A 19,926-nucleotide genomic window follows, 5' to 3' on the forward strand; every position below is an offset into this window, starting at 1 on the left:
ATAAACTCACACAGAGACCCATAGACTCACACAGAGACCCATAGACTCACACAGAGACCCACACACTCACACAGAGACCTATAGACTCACACAGAGACCCATAGACTCACACAGAGACCCACACACTCACACAGAGACCTATAGACTCACATAGAGACACATAGACTCGCAGAGAGACCCATAGACTTGCACAGATACACATAGACTCGCATAGAGACCCATAGACTCACATAGAGACCCATAGACTCACACAGAGACCCATAGACTCACACAGAGACCCATAGACTCACATAGAGACCAATAGACTCACATAGAGACCCGTAGACTCACATAGAGACCTATAGAAACATATAGACTCACACAGAAACCCATAGACTCACATAGAGACCAATAGACTCACATAGAGACCCGTAGACTCACATAGAGACCTATAGAAACACACAGAGTGCCATAGACTCACATAGAGACCCGTAGACTCACATAGAGACCCATAGACTCACACAGAGGCCCATAGACTCACACAGAGACCCACAGACTCACACAGAGGCCCATAGACTCACACAGAGTGCCATAGACTCACACAGAGACCCATAAACTCACATAGAGACACATAGACTCGCAGAGAGACCCATAGACTCGCACAGATACACATAGACTAGTAATAGAGACCCATAGACTCACATAGAGACCCATAGACTCACATAGAGACCCATAGACTCACACAGAGGCCCATAGACTCACACATAGACCCACAGACTCACACAGAGGCCCATAGACTCACACAGAGTGCCATAGACTCACACGGAGACCCATAGAATAAATTAAATAGACACAGATATTGAGATACTTAGAGACCCATAGACTCACTTGGAGATCCACAAACTCACACGGAGAAAGAGACAGATACATAGAGACCCATAGACTCCCATAGAGACCCATAGACTCCCACAAAGACCCATGGACTCACCTAGAGACCCATAGACTCACCCAGAGACCCATAGACTCCCACAGAGACCCATAAATGTACATAGAGACCCAAGGACACATAGAGATCCACGTCTTGCATGACAGTCAATACACTCTCTCTCTCTCTCACTGTGGCAAGATGTTAACCCCCTCGCCTGGTATACAGGATGTCTGCTCGATATTTAGAGTTTGCGTGTCTCTCTATCTCCCCGTGGTGGCTTGGATGTTTTTTTCCGGGTCCTCTGGTCCCCCCCCCCCCCCTGCACATTTAGAATCAAAATCACGCATCGAGGGTATTTGGGTGCTTATTTTGACATTTCCCACCGCTTTGTTGAGCTATCATCTGTGATAGCCAGGGCCGCTTGGACAAACGAGCTACATCGCAGCTCATTGGGGCATTAACTGGGCAAATTAAAAAAAGTTGGTTTTTAAATAGTTCATAACTTCTTGCGTGGGTGTTTTTTTAATGTTACACGCTTTCTATTAACTCACTTTGTTGTCGTATCCTCAAATATTGTAACTCAATTTGAACCCACTTCCCAATGTGGTATCGACTGCAAACTTGGTATAGTTATGTCATACTGATGACAATACTATATTCTATCATACATTTTTTATTTATTTTTTAAACATGATCTTTTTTAATATGTTATGTTTTGCCTTGGGTCTAATTGTCCACGCTCAACTGACGTTGTCTGTCAATCACCACGGCCCCTTACGTTGTGGCAAGCTTCGGGCCACTTCCTGGAGTCGTGGAGTTCTCCATTACGAGTAGGGTACATTTCATTAAAGCGTGTTTTTTAAAGTATTTTTAAAATATTACTTATTTCCTGCCACACTACTCTCTGTCTCGAGGCCGGCTGCGTGAAAAGGCGACTGAAATCAACATTGGGGGGTTGAACGTGATGAGTTTGAAGTGCGCTCGTATTGATGCCTTCACGTCTCAAAGGGCGTGGAGGTGTGATCACATTTCTTACTTCAGTTTTTAGCGTCGTGCTAAGGATGTCAATGGGAACGTCCGGTTCACTTTCTAACTCAGACGATTAATCATTGCTCATCCTGATTACAACTTGCCGCACTTTGCACATCCACTGATGGATGAAGGCCTCGCCGTGCCGTGTCGCTCACGGGGGCTTCTTTGACCATACTTCACCGCGCTGGTCCGTGCCAGGTTGGTGGCGGTGGGTGAGCGAGAGCCTCGGAACATCGCTCACCGCCCATCTGAGCCCTAGCTGGGGATTGAACTCGGGAACCGTGGGGCTCACGGCGGGCGGTGCGCAAACTCAAGTCGCCATCGTCACGGTCGTCATCATCATCATCAGCAGCAGCATCATCATCAGCAGCATCATCATCAGCATCATCATCAGCAGCATCAGCAGCAGCAGCATCAGCAGCAGCATCATCATCACCATCAGCATCATCATCATCAGCATCATCATCAGCATCATCATCAGCATCATCATCATCAGCATCATCATCATCAGCAGCAGCAGCATCAGCAGCATCATCATCAGCATCATCATCAGCATCATCATCATCATCAGCAGCAGCATCATCATCAGCATCATCATCAGCAGCAGCAGCCATTATCTATCCACTGCTGAATGAGAGGCCCTGTCTTGTCGGTTCGACAATCCGAATGTCCCATCCTCGCTGACATCTCTGCGTCAGACTTCCTCCTCCACCTCCTCCTCCTTAACCTCCTCCACCACCTCCACCACCTCCATCCTCTAACTCCTCCTCGACCACCTCCTCCACCTCCACCACCTCCTCCACCTCCTCTTCCACCACCTCCTTCACCCCCTCCTCCTCCATCTCCACCACCTCCACCACCTCCACCCCCTCCTCCACCTCCTCCCACCTCCACCCCCCACCACCGCACGCTTTAACGTCGGCATTTTTTTTATTTCACGATCCCGCTACGAGGGTGGCGTTTGGAAAAAAAAGTAATTCCCTCGCAACAAAAACGAACAAAAAACGAACAAAAAACGACAAAAAAACGAACAAAAAACGGACAAATTTGCGCGGCAGAGATAACAACGACGCCACCGCTGCCATCGTCCCGTTGGGGACGTTCTCAGCACCCCCCCCCCCACACACAGCCGTGGGGGGCCACCACGGGGACCCACAAAGAGGAAGGGGAATCGCCCCACCCCTCAACCCCCCCCCCTCGAATCCCCCCCAACCCCCCCCCCCTCGAACCCCCCCTCGAACCCCCCCTCGAACCCCCCCAACACCCCCCCCCTCGAACCCCCCCTCGAACCCCCCCCTCGAACCCCCCCCAACACCCCCCCCCCCTCGAACCCGCCCCAACCGCCTCCTTCGAACCCCCCCAACCCCACCCCCCCCTCGAACCCTCCACCCCTCCTCCTCCCCCCCTATCCCCCCCAAACAATCCCCCCAACCCCCCCTCGAATCCCCCCTCGAACCCCTTTACCCCACAACTCTCCCAACCTGCCCCCCAACCCCCCCCCCCCTCTACCACTAGGGCAGCGTTCCCAAAACGGCCCCAAGCTGCACCTTGCGTGGGGGGGGGGGTGGTGGGGGTGGGGGGCATCGCGACCACGGCCTATCCACTAATGCCTGAGAGCCTGAAAGCCAGAGGTCGCAACCTGCTACCCGTACCCGGCCGAGTACGGGTGCCCGTTTGCGACCCTGGTGCGGCTGGGTACGGGTAGGCCGTGAGTCACTGGTGAGTCACTGTTTGTCACTCATTTCCCAACGTCTTGTCTCTTCTCACAATTCAAGTTCCTAGAATCAACCCACCCGCGCCTGCAACATGGCTTCATCCCAGAGGTCGCAATCGGGTACCCAATACCCGTACCCTACCCGTACCCGGCCGGGTTGTTGTGGGTTTTACTCTCCAACCGGTGAGCGCTGAGCTCGGGACGAATTGGCCACGTGTTGTTCACGTGGCAACCCCCTTGAACGAATTGGCTTGTGTGTCGGGTGGTGGTGGCAGGTTCTAACGACGACACAGTAAATGTTTACAAGATCTGACCCAACAAACAAACCTCGATTATGGATAATCGATCATCATCCTCACACGCGACGCACACAAAGCGCTCGTCGCACAATGATCCGCGATGACCTCGCTGATCTGAGCGTGAACCTTCACCAAGCGCCACAACTCCGGTGGTCATCGCAGCAGCAGCAGCAGCCGTCGAACAAAGACGGTGGTCACGATGCGTTTTGCGGCCGTCTGGAACGCTCTGCCCTTAGCGATATTAGGAAGCCACTGGAGCTATGCACTTTTAAATCATGTAGATTCCCACTATACACTACACTATACACTACTATACACTACACTATATACTACACTACTATACACTATACACTACTATACACTACACTATACACTACACTACTATACACTACACTACTATACACGACACTTATAGACTACACTACTATACCCATTTACACTACACTACTATACACTACACTATTATACACTACACTACTATACACTACACTACTATACACTACACTATACACTACACTACTATACACTACACTATACACTACACTACTATACACTACACTATTATCCACTACACTATACACCACTATACACTACACTATTATACACTATACACTACACTATACACTGCACTATTATACACTACAATATACACTCCACTACTATACACTACACTACTATACACTACACTACTATACACTACACTATACACCACTATACACTACACTACTATACACACAACTATACACTACACTACTATACATTACTATACACTACACTATACACTACACTATACACAACACTACTGTACACTACACTACTATACACTACACTACTATACACTACACTACTATACACGACACTATACACTACACTATACACTACACTAATATACACTACAATACAGCACACTACTATACACTACACTATACACTACACTACTATACACTACACTATACCCTACTATACACTACACTATACACTACACTATACACTACTATACACTACACTATACACTACACTATAAACTACTATACACTACACTATACACTACACTATACACTACACTATACACTACACTATAAACTACTATACACTACACTATACACTACTATACACTACATTATACACTACTATACACTACACTACATTACTATACACTACACTATACACTACACTACACACTGCACTACTATACACTACACTATACACTACACTATACACTACACTATACACTAATATACACTATGCTACTATACATTACACTATACACTACTATACACTACACTACTATACACTACACGATACACTACTATACACTACACTATACACTACACTATACACTACACTATACACTAATATACACTATGCTACTATACATTACACTATACACTACTATACACTACACTACTATACACTACACTATACACTACACTATACACTACTACACTATACACTACTATACACTACACTATACACTACACTATACACTACACTACTATACACTACACTATACACTACACTATACACTACACTAATATACACTATGCTACTATACATTACACTATACACTACTATACACTACACTACTATACACTACACTATACACTACACTATACACTACTACACTATACACTACTATACACTACACTATACACTACACTATACACTACACTACTATACACTACACTATACACTACACTATACACTACACTATAAACTACACTTTTGGCTAACCAATCGAGCAAAGACGGTGGTGACCACATCGCGCGGCGCTTTCAGATTCACTTCTGCGGCCGTCTGGAACGCTCTTACCCCCGATATAAAGAAGCCGCTGTGAGCTTTGATGTGATGCATTTTAAATCGTCATCGTCTAGATTGAAAAAAAATTAACCCGTAAAAACAAAGTTTTTCACTATAAATCCTTTATATGCGTGGCATCGGTTTTATTTTATTATTCATTTCTGTTTTTCTTGAGTAAGAGTTTCATTTTTATCACATTGGTATTTTAAATTAAATATGAAAAAAAAAATTCCTAAAAAGTGGAACATTTTGGAATTTTTTTTCACGAAAATAAATTGTCACGCACAACGAGTCGGTGTGCAAAATGTCAGCTCGATTGGATCACGGGAAGTGGGTTAAAAAAACGACCGAAAGATTTGCACGGTCGTAAGCGCGCAAGCAAGCAAGCAAGTGAACTTAATATAAAGGATTTTAAAAAACGAATTCCTTCATCACTGCTTGTTGTGTTTAGTGTGTTGTCCTCTACGCGCACCTATTACGATGTTATAGAAGTTCGAGATAGACACCTGATGCAAAGATCAATGCATCGCTTCTACAAACGAGCTGATTGCATCGCTCTGGGATTGCGTGCCGAGTGAGATGGAGCCACAATCTGGGACTCGGTCTTGGAGCGGACTGCATCCGGGTCTTTATTCATACTGCAGGAGAAATCCGATGAGCTATAAAGCGCTTTCGTCACAGATGTCTCAGTCAGCGGCGCGGGTCAAAACGTTACTGACAACAAACGCAACACAAACAACACGATGGGAGTGAAAAGTATATGAAAAGTAAATAAACAACTTTAAACAACATATGCGAATGAAACTAAACTACGTTATGTCTTGCTCGGTAAAGCCCACAGAGCTATGAACTGATACTGGTAGGAACCTCCTGATTACACCAGCCCACAGGGGATTATTGTGTCCGTCCGTCGTGCAGGGAGGGGCTGGGTGGGGAGGGAGGGGCTGGGTGGGGAGAGGAGGGTGGGTAGGGGCTGGGTGGGGAGGGATGGGCTTGGTGGGGAGGGTGGGGATGAGCTGGATGGGGAGGGTGGGGAGGGGCTGGGTGGGGAGGGTGGGGCTGGGTGTGGAGGGGCTGGGTGGGGAGGGTGGGGCTGAGTGGGCCTGGGTGGGGAGGGGAGGGTGGGGAGGGGCTGGGTGGGGAGGGTGGGGAGGGGCTGGGTGGGGAGGGTGGGGCTGGGTGGGGGGTGGGAGGGGTGGGGCTGGGTGGGGAGGGGCTGGGTGGGGAGGGTGGGGAGGGGCTGGGTGGGGAGAGTGGGGCTGGGTGGGGGGTGGGAGGGGTGGGGCTGGGTGGGGAGGGGCTGGTCACCCCGTGGTGCCCTTATAAAACTCAACGTTTAACCTACTCACGCCGGCTTGTGCCCGCCCTCACAGTCGGCCATATTTGCGGAATACACCACGCCGCCGTTGACCCTGCAGGCCATTGACCGAGCGGGAGGGGCGGGAGGGGCGGGGGGAGCGGGGGGGCTCCGCGTCTGTCCTTGGCGCTCGCTTGATGCATCCTCTCTGCACAGATAGCGGCAGTAATGACAGAGGCGCACGCGTGTGTGCGTGTGTGTCACGTGTGTGTGTGTGGTGGTAGTAGTGGTAGTAGTAGTGGTGGTAGTGGTAGTGGTGGTAGTGGTGGTAGTGGTAGTGGTGGTAGTAGTGGTAGTATTGGTAGTAGTGGTGGTAGTGGTAGTAGTGGTGGTGGTGGTAGTGGTAGTAGTGGTAGTAGTGGTGGTAGTGGTGGTAGTGGTAGTGGTGGTAGTGGTAGAAGTGTTAGTAGTGGTAGTAGTGGTGGTAGTGGTGGTGGTAGTAGTGGTAGTGGTGGTAGTGGTGGTGGTAGTGGTGGTAGTGGTGGTAGTGGTGGTGGCGGTGGTAGCGATGGTAGCGGTGGTAGTGGTGGTGGTAGTGGTGGTGGTGGTAGTGGTGGTGGTAGTGGTGGTTGTGGTGGTGGTAGTGGTAGTAGTGGTAGTAGTAGTGGTAGTAGTAGTAGTGGTGGTAGTGGTAGTAGTGGTGGTAGTGGTGGTGGTAGTGGTGGTGGTGGTAATGGTGGTGGTAGTGGTGGTAGTGGTGGTGGTAGTGGTGGTAGTGGTGGTAGTAGTGGTGGTAGTGGTGGTGGTAGTGGTGGTAGTGGTGGTAGTAGTGGTAGTAGTGGTGGTAGTAGTGGTAGTAGTGGTAGTAGTGGTGGTAGTGGTGGTGGTAGTGGTAGTAGTGGTAGTGGTGATAGTAGTAGTGGTAGTAGTAGTGTTAGTGGTAGTAGTGGTGGTAGTAGTAGTGGTAGTAGTAGTGGTAGTGGTGGTAGTAGTGGTGGTAGTAGTGGTGGTAGTGGTAGTAGTGGTAGTGGTGGTAGTGGTGGTAGTGGTGGTAGTAGTAGTGGTAGTAGTAGTGTTAGTGGTAGTAGTGGTGGTAGTAGTGGTGGTAGTGGTGGTAGTAGTGGTGGTAGTGGTAGTAGTGGTAGTAGTGGTAGTGGTGGTAGTGGTAGTAGTAGTAGTGGTAGTAGTAGTGTTAGTGGTAGTAGTGGTGGTAGTGGTAGTAGTAGTGGTGGTAGTAGTAGTGGTAGTGGTGGTAGTAGTGGTGGTAGTGGTGGTGGTAGTGGTGGTAGTGGTGGCAGTGGTGGTAGTAGTGGTGGTGTAGAAGGTGCAAAGTCGCAATGTTCCGATCCACCAATACGAATGCGACATCCTGGCGATGATGATCCACTACTCCCACTACTGCTCTTGACGCGGTTGTCTGGGTAGTGTTGAGTCTATGTCTGTGGCCTGATCACCTGAATGTGAAACGGTGTAGTCGATGCTCTCAATCTACGTCAGCAGCCGTACCAACGACGAGGAATTGACGATTATCTGAACCCTTTCTGGGCCTCCCCTAGGTCGACTCAGCCTCAAACGAGTAACTGGTGCGGTGTGTAGAACAAAAGCATTGGGGAGACAAAGGCGGCCGGGTGTGGTGTTGGCCGCATTTGCCCCGACAGTCTTTGTATGGATGTGTGGATGTTTAACTTCTTTCTCACCGTACGTAGCCAACTTTGGTGATTGGAGGTTCAGTGCTGAGTCTATGGGTAGTGTTGAGTCTATTGTGCAGTGTTGAGTTTATTGTGCAGTGTTGAGTCTATTGTGCAGTGTTGAGTCAATGTGCAGTGTTGATTCTATGGGAATTTTTTAATCTGTGGGCGGTATTGAGTCTATGAGCAGTGTTGGGTCTGGGTAGTGTTGAGTCTATGGGCAGTGTTGAGTCTATGGGCAGTGTTGAGTCTATTGTGCAGTGTTGAGTCTATGGGCAGTGTTGAGTCTATTGTGCAGTGTTGAGTCATTGGGCAGTGTTGAGTCTATGGGCAGTGTTAAGTCTATGGGCAGTGTTGAGTCTATGGGCAGTGTTGAGTCTATGGGCAGTGTTGAGTCTATTGTGCAGTGTTGAGTCTATGGGCAGTGTTGAGTCTATGGGCAGTGTTGAGTCTGGGTAGTGTTGAGTCTATGGGTAGTGTTGAGTCTATGGGCAGTGTTGAGTCATTGGGCAGTGTTGAGTCTATGGGCAGTGTTGAGTCTATTGTGCAGTGTTGAGTCTATGGGCAGTGTTGAGTCTATGGGCAGTGTTGAGTCTGGGTAGTGTTGAGTCTATGGGTAGTGTTGAGTCTATGGGCAGTGTTTAGTCTATTGTGCAGTGTTGAGTCTATGTGCAGTGTTGAGTCTATGGGCAGTGCTGAGTCTATGGGTAGTGTTGAGTCTATGGGCAGTGTTGAGTCTATGGGTAGTGTTGAGTCTATGGGCAGTGTTGAGTCTATGGGTAGTGTTGAGTCTATGGGTAGTGTTGAGTCTATATTACAGTGTTGAGTCTATGGGCAGTGTTGAGTCTATGGGCAGTGTTGAGTCTACGGGCAGTGTTGAGTCTATGGTACAGTGTTGAGTCTATGGGCAGTGTTGAGTCTACGGGCAGTGTTAGTCTTTGAGCAGTGTGTATGTTGAACTTTATTCGCACCGTACGTAGCTAACCATACTAATTGGATGTGCGGGGGAAGGACAACAAACTACAGTATACACAAACAGCAGTTACTTGTGTATCTATGTGTGCGATAGTGTGTGTGTCTCTGTGTGTGTCCGAGATGACTGGCTGATGCACCACCTGTGCCCCCTACTGTAGCAGCACAGCAAGTTGGTACAGTAGGGGGCACAGGTGGTGCATCAGCCAGTCATCTCGGTCATCTCGGTCAGTCGACCCGTGGCACCTGGGTCTGCACCGTGACCTCCTGCCAGCGGGCGTTCGACACTTCACGTGGCCTCAAGGTGCACATGGCCTGGCACAAGCGTCGTGGTGACGTCACCGCCACTTAGTGGCGAATGGCGGTTGTTGTTGTCTGTGTGCGTCTCTGTGTGTGTCTGTGTGTCTCTGTGTATGTGTGTATCTGTGTGTGTGTCTCTGTGTTATATATTTATGTTTAAGTCGTGGTTTCGTGGTTTAGCCACTGTGGTGGTCACAGACGCCATTAGGGGAGAGGCCAATGGGCATTGGCCCTCCCCCCATAGCAATGTCCACGACAGTGTTGCCCGTCCGGCACCGCGAGGAGGTAGGGGGTTGGAGCATCTTCGCCGGTTGGAACCATTTAGGCTGGCCTGCCTACGATCCATCCTGGGTTTAACCAGGCTGGATTGTGTGAGGAGCTCACAAATCCTTGAAAGATCTGGTCAAAATCCAATCGGTGAGCTCCTCCGGCAGGCAAGGCTGCGTTGGCTGGGTCATGTAGCCCGCATGCCCAGCCACCGCATGCCTAAACAGCTTTTGTTCGGCCGGATCGTTTGGGCTAAACGGGTGCGGCACGGGCTAGAGAAGAGATGGAGTGATGTGGTACAAGAGGACGTAGAACTGAGTGGACTTGCCGATGACTGGTACCAGCGGTGTCAAGATCGGCCTCAGTGGAGGAGGCTCGTGAAGGACTTTACTGGGCATTTGGAGGCAGTCGCCCTCCAACAACAACGGAGGGTAGAGGAGCGATGCTCACAACAACGAGCGGAGCGCCGGGTGGCTAAAGCACAGCAAGTTGGTACAGTAGGGGGCCAGTCATCTCGGTCATCTCGGTCAGTCGACCCGTGGCACCTGCTGGGTCTGCCCCGTGACCTCCTGCCAGCGGGCGTTCGACACTTCACGTGGCCTCAAGGTGCACATGGCCTGGCACAAGCGTCGTGGTGACGTCACCGCCACTTAGTGGCGAATGGCGGTTGTTGTTGTTGTCTCTGTGTGTGTCTCTGTGTGTGTGTCTCTGTGTGTGTGTCTCTGTTTGTCTCTGTGTGTGTCTCTGTGTCTGTGTGTCTCTGTGTGTGTTTGTCTCAGTCCATCCTGTTTGTAATTCCACTGCTGGATGAACACCTCCCCACGCTGTTGACCATACTTCACCACGCTGGTCTCTGTGGCTTTCTTTTCAGAAGCGACCGGGTTTATCACAAATGATCGCCAAATTACGTGGCTTATCATGGTGGAAATTCACTGGAGACAAACACTCTAGACGCGTGGTGAAGTTGATTCTAAATGTGAGGATGAACAAAACCGGAGGACCCGGAGAAAAATCCACGCGACCACGGGGAGAGAGACACACAAACTCTATAGCAGCAGCAGGCGTCAGGGTCGGGATCGAACCCACGACCTCCTGTACACCAGGCGAGGTAGTCAACATCTCCCTTAGTTGTTGTCTCTGTGTTGTTGTCCCTGTGTTGTTGTTGTCTCTTAGTTGTTGTTGTCTCTGTGTTGTTGTCCCTGTGTTGTTGTTGTTGTCTCTGTGTTGTTATTGTTGTTGTTGTCTCTTAGTTGTTGTTGTCTCTGTGTTGTTGTCCCTGTGTTGTTGTTGTTGTCTCAGTGTTGTTGTCTCTGTGTTGTTATTGTTGTTGTTGTCTCTTAGTTGTTGTTGTTGTCTCTGTGTGTGGTTGCAGGCTCGAGTTGGGTGCAGCGGGTGAAGGAGACTCCCTCACCCCACGTGGTGCAGCAGCCCACGTGGTGCAGCACCCCACGTGGTGCAGCAGCCCACGTGGTGCAGCAGCCCACGTGGTGCAGCACCCCACGTGGTGCAGCACCCCACGTGGTGCAGCAGCCCACGTGGTGCAGCAGCCCACGTGGTGCAGCAGCCCACGTGGTGCAGCACCCCACGTGGTGCAGCAGCCCAGGCGGGAGCCATGGGGAGGAAGAAGATCCAGATCGCTCGCATCAACGACGAGCGCAACCGGCAGGTGCAGAAGGGTGCAGCAGGGTGCAGCAGGGAGCAGCAAGGGGCAGCAGGGTGGGAGAGTGTGCAGCAGGGTGCAGCAGGGAGCAGCAGGGTGGGAGAATGTGCAGCAGGGTGCAGCAGGGTGCAGCAGGGTGCTGCAGGGTGCAGCAGGGGGCAGCAGGGCGCAGCAGGGGGCAGCAGGGTGCAGCAAGGGGCAGCAGGGTGGGAGAAAGTGCAGCAGGGTGGGGAGAAAGTGCAGCAGGGTGCAGCAGGGTGCAGCAGGGTGGGAGAATGTGCAGCAGGGTGCAGCGGGGTGCGAGAGACGTGGAGTCCCAGGGGGTGTCTATGGGAGTGGGTGGGTCTGTGTTAGAGGCTGCCGGTGTGAGTCTGCATGTTGGACTTCTTTAGTGCCGTACGTAGCCACACGCGCTAACCGGAGGCGCGGGGGGGGGGGAAGGACAACAACACAAACAACAACAACAGTCAGTTCTAAAGAAAGAGTTTGTCAATCTCGATGATGATGATGATTACAAAGTGCAGCAGAGCTCCTAACATGGGAAGGAAGAGCGTTCCAGACGGCCACTGAAGAGCTTCTGAAAGCACCGTATTTGCTCGATGATTCGCCAAAAAGTGTAGTGTATAGTGTAGTGTATAGTGTAGTGTATAGTGTAGTGTATAGTAGTGTAGTGTATAGTAGTGTAGTGTATAGTAGTGTGTAGTGTATAGTGTAGTGTATAGGTAGTGTAGAGTAGTGTATAGTAGTGTAGTGTATAGTAGTGTAGTGTATAGTAGTGTAGTGTATAGTAGTGTAGTGTATAGTGTAGTGTATAGTGTAGTGTATAGTGTAGTATATAGTAGTGTAGTGTATGGTAGTGTAGTGTATAGTAGTGTAGTGTATAGTAGTGTAGTGTATAGTAGTGTAGTGTATAGTGTAGTGTATAGTGTAGTGTATAGTGTAGTATATAGTAGTGTAGTGCATGGTAGTGTAGTGTATAGTAGTGTAGTGTATAGTAGTGTAGTGTACAGTAGTGTAGTGTATAGTAGTGTAGTGTATAGTAGTGTAGAGTAGTGTATAGTAGTGTAGTGTATAGTGTAGTGTATAGTGTAGTGTATAGTGTAGTGTATAGTAGTGTAGTATATAGTGTAGTGTATAGTGTAGTGTATAGTAGTGTAGTATATAGTAGTGTATAGTGTAGTGTATAGTAGTGTAGTATATAGTAGTGTATAGTGTAGTGTATAGTAGTGTAGTGTATAGTAGTGTAGTGTATAGTAGTGTAGTGTAGTAGTGTAGAGTAGTGTATAGTAGTGGTATAGTAGTAGTGTAGTGTATTGTAGTGTAGTGTATAGTAGTGTAGAGTAGTGTAGAGTAGTGTAGTGTATAGTAGTGTAGTGTGTAGTAGTGTAGTGTATAGTGTAGTGTATAGTAGTAGTAGTGTAGTGTAGTGAGTGTAGTGTGTAGTAGTGTAGTGTATAGTAGTGTAGTGTAGGTAGTGTAGTGTATAGTGTTAGTGTAGTGTAGTAGTGGTAGTGTAGTGTAGTGTAGTGGTAGTGTATAGTGTGGTAGTGTATGTGTAGTGTATGTAGTGTAGTGTAGTGTAGTGTAGTGTAGTGTTAGTGTAGTGTGTAGTGTAGTGTATGTGTTAGTGTATAGTGTGTAGTGTAGTGTAGTGGTGTGTAGTGTATAGTGTAGTGTATAGTGTAGTGTATGGTGTAGTGGTGTAGTGTAGTGTTGTGGTAGTGGTTAGTGTAGGTGTAGGTGTAGTGTAGTGGTAGTGTATAGTGTGGTGTGGGTGTATAGTTGTGTAGTGTGTAGTGAGTGTGTAGTAGTGTAGTGCCGTTTATAGTGCAGTGTATAGTAGTATAGTAGTGTAGTATGTATAGTAGTGTAGGGTATGGTAATGTAGTGAAAAGTAGTGTAGTGTGTCTAGAAGTGTTGTGTATAGTCTAATGTATAGTAGTGTAGTGTATAGTAGTATCTCGCAGTGTATAGTAATGTAGTGTATAGTAGTGTAGTGCATAGTGTAGTGTATAGTGTAGTGTATAGTGTAGTGTATAGTGTAGTGTATTTTGGAGATCTAGATGATTTAAAAGTGCAATAGCTCCCAGCGGCTTCCTCATATCGGTAAGAGCAGAGCGTTCCAGACGGCCGCAAAAGCGGCCGTGGCCACCGTCGATGTTGCAGCTAAAAGCCGCCGCCGCTGCTGTTGCTGCTGTTGTTGTTCAGAACGTAACGCTCTCTTGTAAGCGGAATGAAAGGGCGGCCCGGCCATGAAACCCCGCGCGATTCTCTCCGCCCATGTCCCCCCCCACCACCACCACCCCCCCACCACCACCGCCACCGCCACCACCCACCGCCACCACCCCCCACCACCGCCACCACCACCGCCACCACCCCCCCACCGCACCCGCCACCGCCACCACCACCGCCGCCACCGCGTGTATTTGTGTCGCCGGCTCGCCGATCCGTCACGGCGACTCCGTGCGAGGCTCCCCCCCGCGCCGCTCCGCCAAGAACTGTGAAGTGCTGAGTTCTCCTAAATAGTCGCCTGGAGGTCTCCCCACTCAGCCCCCCCACACCCCCCCCCCACCACCCACCACCACCCACCACCACCCCCGCCACCACCACCACTCCCCACCCCCCCCCCACCACCACCACTCCCCACCCACAGCCCCCCCACCACCACCACTTCCCACACCCCCCCCCCACCACCCACCACTCCCCCAGCCACCCACCCACTCTCCGCACCCCACCAACCACTCCCCACCCACCAACCCCCCTCACCCCACCAACCACTCCACCCCACCAACCACTCCACCCCACCACCACTCCCCCCCCACCACCATTCCCCCCAGCCACCCCACCACCCCCCTCACCCACCACCCCCCTCACCCACCCAACCACTCCACCCCACCAACCACCTCCACCCACCTACCAATCCCAACCACCACTCTCCGCACCCCACCAACCACCCCCCCCCCCCACCATCCCCATCCACGAACCACTCCACCCACCAACCACTCCCCCCCCCCCACCACCCCCCCCACCACCCCCCACCCCACCCCCCCACCCACCATCCCCATCCACCACCCCCACCCACCACTCCCCCCCACCACCAACCCCACCCACCACCCCCCCCTCCCCCCCACCCACCACCCCCCCCACCCCCCCACCACCCCCCCACCACCCACCACCCCCACCCACCCCCTCACCACCCACCACTCCCACCCCCCCCTCACCACCCACCACCCCCCCCCCACCCCCACCCACCCACCACCCCCCCCCACCCCCACCACCCACCACCCCCCACCCACCCACCACCCCCACCCCCCCCCCCCCACCACCCACCACCCCCACCCACCCCTCACCACCCACCACTCTCCCCCCACCCCTCACCACCCACCACTCCCCCCCATCCATCACCACCCACCACTCCCACCCACCCCCTCACCACCCCACCACTCCCCACCCCATCCCTCACCACTCACCACTCCCACCCCTCACCACCCACCACTCCCACCCACCCCCTCACCACCCACCCCACTCCCCACCCACCCCCTCACCACCCACCACTCTCCCCCCCCACCCCCTCACCACCCCACCACTCCCACCCACCCCCCTCACCACCCACCACTCCCACCCACCCCTCACCACCCACCACCACCCCCCACTCCCACCCACCCCTCACCACCCACCACTCTCCCCCACCCCTCACCACCCACCACTCCCCCCCCATCCCTCACCACCCCACCACTCCCCACCCACCCCCTCACCACCCACCACTCCCACCCCACCCCTCACCACCCACCACTCCCACCCACCCCTCACCACCCACCACTCCCCCCCCACCCCTCCCCACCCACCCACCACTCCCCCCCCCACCCCTCACCACCCACCACTCCCACCCACCCCCTCACCACCCACCACTCCCACCCACCCCTCACCACCCACCACCTCCCCCCCCCCACCCCCTCACCACCCACCACTCCCACCCACCTGGAGCGAGGTAGATTGTGAAATTGGGAACTCTCCTTACTTAAACTGTTCACTCAACTTTGACCAGGTTAGGCCCCATTCAGCTACGCAGTTTTATTTCAGAAGTGTCCGTGGCTGTCACGAGTGATAACTCAACGATGTGGGATCATCATCATCATTGTGTGGGAATGTATAGCAGCAGACAGATCCTCTTTCACGGGGCGGAATCGATTCTAACCCGTGGAAGGGAAAAAACCGGAGGACCGAGAGAAAAAATCCACGCGACCACAGGGAGAGAGAGAGAGACACGCAAACTCCAAATATACAGCAGCAGCAGGCATCAGGGTCGGGATCGAACTCACGACCTCCTGCACACCAGGCGAGCGAGTTAACATCTCCTAGCCACCGTGATGATGATGAGAGAGAGAGACACGCAAACTCCAAATATACAGCAGCAGGCGTCAGGGTCGGGATCGAACCCACGACCTCCTGCACACCAGGCGAGCGAGTTAACATCTCCTAGCCACCGGGAGGGATAGAGTGTTTCCCCCCTCGCACTAGAAGTGGGTGGGTGTTCTCCGGCTTCCCGCTTGAACAATGAATACACTCGTCGCTAATTGACTGAAAAGATGTCACAACAACAATACAAACAAGGCACGAACCCTCCTGGGGGGACACAAGAAGAGCACCACGTGACTGTCTTCAGGAAGGTCCTGGCTGTTGCTGCTGCTGCCAATGCAGCAACATCCAGAAAAAATTAACCCGTAAAAGCAAAGTTTTTCACTATAAATCCTTTATATGCGTGGCGGCTAGAGTCCTCTCGTCCTCTGGCTTGAGATGGCTGCCACCTATGGGTCAGATGATTGCCTGCCACCATTAAGCAATTGGAAATTAAATATTTAAAAAAATTTCCTAAAAAGTGTAAAGTTATGGAAAAAAAATGTCACGAAAATAAATTGTCACGCACAACGAGTCTGTGTGCAAAATGTCAGCTCGATTGGATCACGGGAAGTGGGTTTAAAAACTACCGAAAGATTTGCACGGTCGTAAGCGCGCAAGCAAGCGCGCAAGCAAGCAAGTAAACTTAATATAAAGGATTAAAAAAAAAAGTTTCCGGCAATAAGCAAAGAACCTCCATGTCCACGACAATGGTCAGCGAGTGAAGGATGATGGAGGGAGGAAAGTCTGTGGAGAAACACCCAACACCGCTGCAGGAATACACCGTCAGCGACTACCCCGCTCCGACAGACACTCACAATCCTCCAATCAGGTTCTCACCTACCGAGGATATTTCCTGGGTGCTCCTTGAATTGTATCCGGGACACGCGGTGGAAGATGTTTGGGACGATCTCTCCACCGATTGGGACATTGACGCGTGTCCGGTTTGTGACTGGTGCTGGTGGTGGTGGTGCGGCGTCTCTGACCATGTCAACACAGCCGTGAACAGACTGCCCCCAGTCGGATCGTTCATCGACGATCTGAATCAAATCCACGCGGCGGCATCTCCTCGAGTGGTCGAATGGGATCTCAAATGTTGACATCGATTTGTAATCCCCAAAAGTGCCATAGCAACGAAGAAGGCTGCACAATAATAATAACATCATCACAACAAACCAAAAACACCACAACGACAACAACAACAGCACAACGAGAGAGAGCATCACAATAAGGCTCCGGGTTTGGTGTTGTTTGATTTGTGGAGCGGTGGAATTTTCCACCAAAGCAGTGAAAACATTGAATGTTGATGCGCCTCCTCGTCCTCGTCCTCCACCACCTCCCCATCCTCCTCACCCTCCTCCTCATCCTCCTCATCCTCCTCCTCCCCATCCTCCTCAACCTCCACCACCTCCTCATCCTCCTCCTCCTCGTCCTCCACCACCTCCTCATCCTCCTCATCCTCCTCATCCTCCTCCTCCTCAACCTCCACCACCTCCTCATCCTCCTCCTCGTCCTCCACCACCTCCTCATCCTCCTCATCCTCCTCATCCTCCTCCTCCTCAACCTCCACCACCTCCTCATCCTCCTCCTCGTCCTCCACCACCTCCTCATCCTCCTCATCCTCCTCATCATCCTCGTCCTCCACCACCTCCTCATCCTCATCCTCCTCATCATCCTCGTCCTCTACCACCTCCTCATCCTCATCCTCCTCCTCGTCCTCCACCACCTCCTCATCCTCCTCATCCTCCTCATCATCCTCCACCACCTCCTCATCCTCCTCATCCTCATCCTCCTCCTCGTCCTCCACCACCTCCTCATCCTCCTCATCCTCCTCATCATCCTCGTCCTCCACCACCTCCTCATCCTCCTCATCCTCCTCATCCTCCTCCTCGTCCTCCACCACCTCCTCATCCTCCTCATCCTCCTCCTCCTCCTCGTCCTCCACCACCTCCTCATCCTCCTCATCCTCCTCCTCCTCGTCCTCCACCACCTCCTCATCCTCCTCATCCTCCTCCTCCTCCTCGTCCTCCACCACCTCCTCATCCTCCTCATCCTCCTCATCCTCCTCCTTGTCCTCCACCACCTCCTCATCCTCGTCCTCCACCACCTCCTCATCTTCATCATCCTCGTCCTCCACCACCTCCTCATCCTCCTCATCCTCCTCCTCGTCCTCCACCACCTCCTCATCCTCCTCATCCTCCTCATCCTCCTCCTCCTCGTCCTCCACCACCTCCTCATCCTCCTCATCCTCCTCATCCTCCTCCTCCTCGTCCTCCACCACCTCCTCATCCTCCTCATCCTCCTCATCCTCCTCCTTGTCCTCCACCACCTCCTCATCCTCCTCATCCTCCTCATCATCCTCGTCCTCCACCACCTCCTCATCCTCCTCATCCTCCTCCTCGTCCTCCACCACCTCCTCATCCTCCTCATCCTCCTCATCATCCTCGTCCTCCACCACCTCCTCATCCTCCACCTCCCTATCCTCTGAAACCGCGGCGATTCCCCCCCCCCCCAATAACCACCACCATCACGTGACGCCCAACAGCTCGGGGCCTCAATCGAACACTTTGTCCGTCTGTCCTCCGCCGGAGCCGCGGAATTGGTGGAAAGGGAAAAGAACAAAAATGATAAACGAGTGGGTTGGGCTGGGCTGGGTGGGGTGGGGTGGGCTGGGTGGGGTGGGTGGGGTGGGGTGGAGAGACACACAGAGGAGATTAAGACAGAGAGAAGAAAGGCGGCGTGAATGGATTGAGCACGGAAGGGTGTTTTTTTATTTATTCTTCTTCTGCCGACGCTGCTTAGAAGTGGCCGGGAATTGACCCACGTGGGCCTTGACGAAAGCGACGAGGCGGTTATTGAAGAGGAACCCTCAAAGGACGAGGGAGGGGGGGGGCAGTCACGATGCGGGGAAGGACCCTTGGAACACCCTCGTGTTGTTGTGTGTTTGTTTGTGCAGTCAGGGTTTGGAGTCGAGTGTGAGTAAGATGTGTCCATCGAGTTGAATGTCACCCACAATCGAGGTTGTTTTTTGGGATCGATCGCGTAAGAATGAAATGTGTCGTTAAGCCCGCCACCACCTGACACAGCCAATCAGTGAGGGGTTTGTGACGTCAACGCAACGTGGACAATGCGTTACTAGTTCAGTACACACAGCTCCTGTGTGTTGGAGAGTTAAACCCACTGCTTGCATTTACAATTCGAGTACCGGGACGTTTCGCCGGTAATTGCAACAACAACAACAACAAGCAGCAGCATCAGGCGACAGCCAGAGTCGGAGAGAAATCCTCCTGCTGCTGTTTCCGTCTTAAGTAGAGGAGGGATAATGTTCGAGTCCGTTTTTGTTTCTGCGTCTCCGTCGTCTGCCCCAAGCGGTGCAGACGAGCCTTCGCTGGCAACATCACTCGCTATCGATGGCACCAACGTCATCATCGCCGCTATCAACACGATCATCGCAATCACCAAGATCATCGCAATCAGCAACGTCATCACCACTATCACCAAGTTCATCGCAATCAGCAACGTCATCATCACTATCACCAAGATCATCGCAATCAGCAACGTCATCATCACTATCACCAAGTTCATCGCAATCAGC

At 51.9% G+C, this 19,926-nt stretch overlaps 1 protein-coding gene across 1 annotated transcript in view; it reads left to right on the forward strand.

Moving 5' to 3' along the window:
• LOC144738854 (myocyte-specific enhancer factor 2C-like) overlaps positions 1–19,926 on the forward strand; it is a 95,502-nt gene that overhangs the window by 17,218 nt on the left and 58,358 nt on the right. The window contains exon 2 of the mRNA XM_078621849.1: positions 11,649–11,942. Within this exon, the coding sequence (XP_078477975.1) occupies positions 11,889–11,942 (54 nt within the window). The 5' untranslated portion in view covers positions 11,649–11,888. The remainder of the gene's footprint in view (positions 1–11,648; positions 11,943–19,926) is intronic.

Source organism: Lampetra planeri, unplaced genomic scaffold, assembly GCF_965212315.1.
Source record: "Lampetra planeri unplaced genomic scaffold, kcLamPlan1.2.h2 scaffold_119, whole genome shotgun sequence".
Classification (NCBI taxonomy): Eukaryota; Metazoa; Chordata; class Hyperoartia; order Petromyzontiformes; family Petromyzontidae; genus Lampetra; species Lampetra planeri.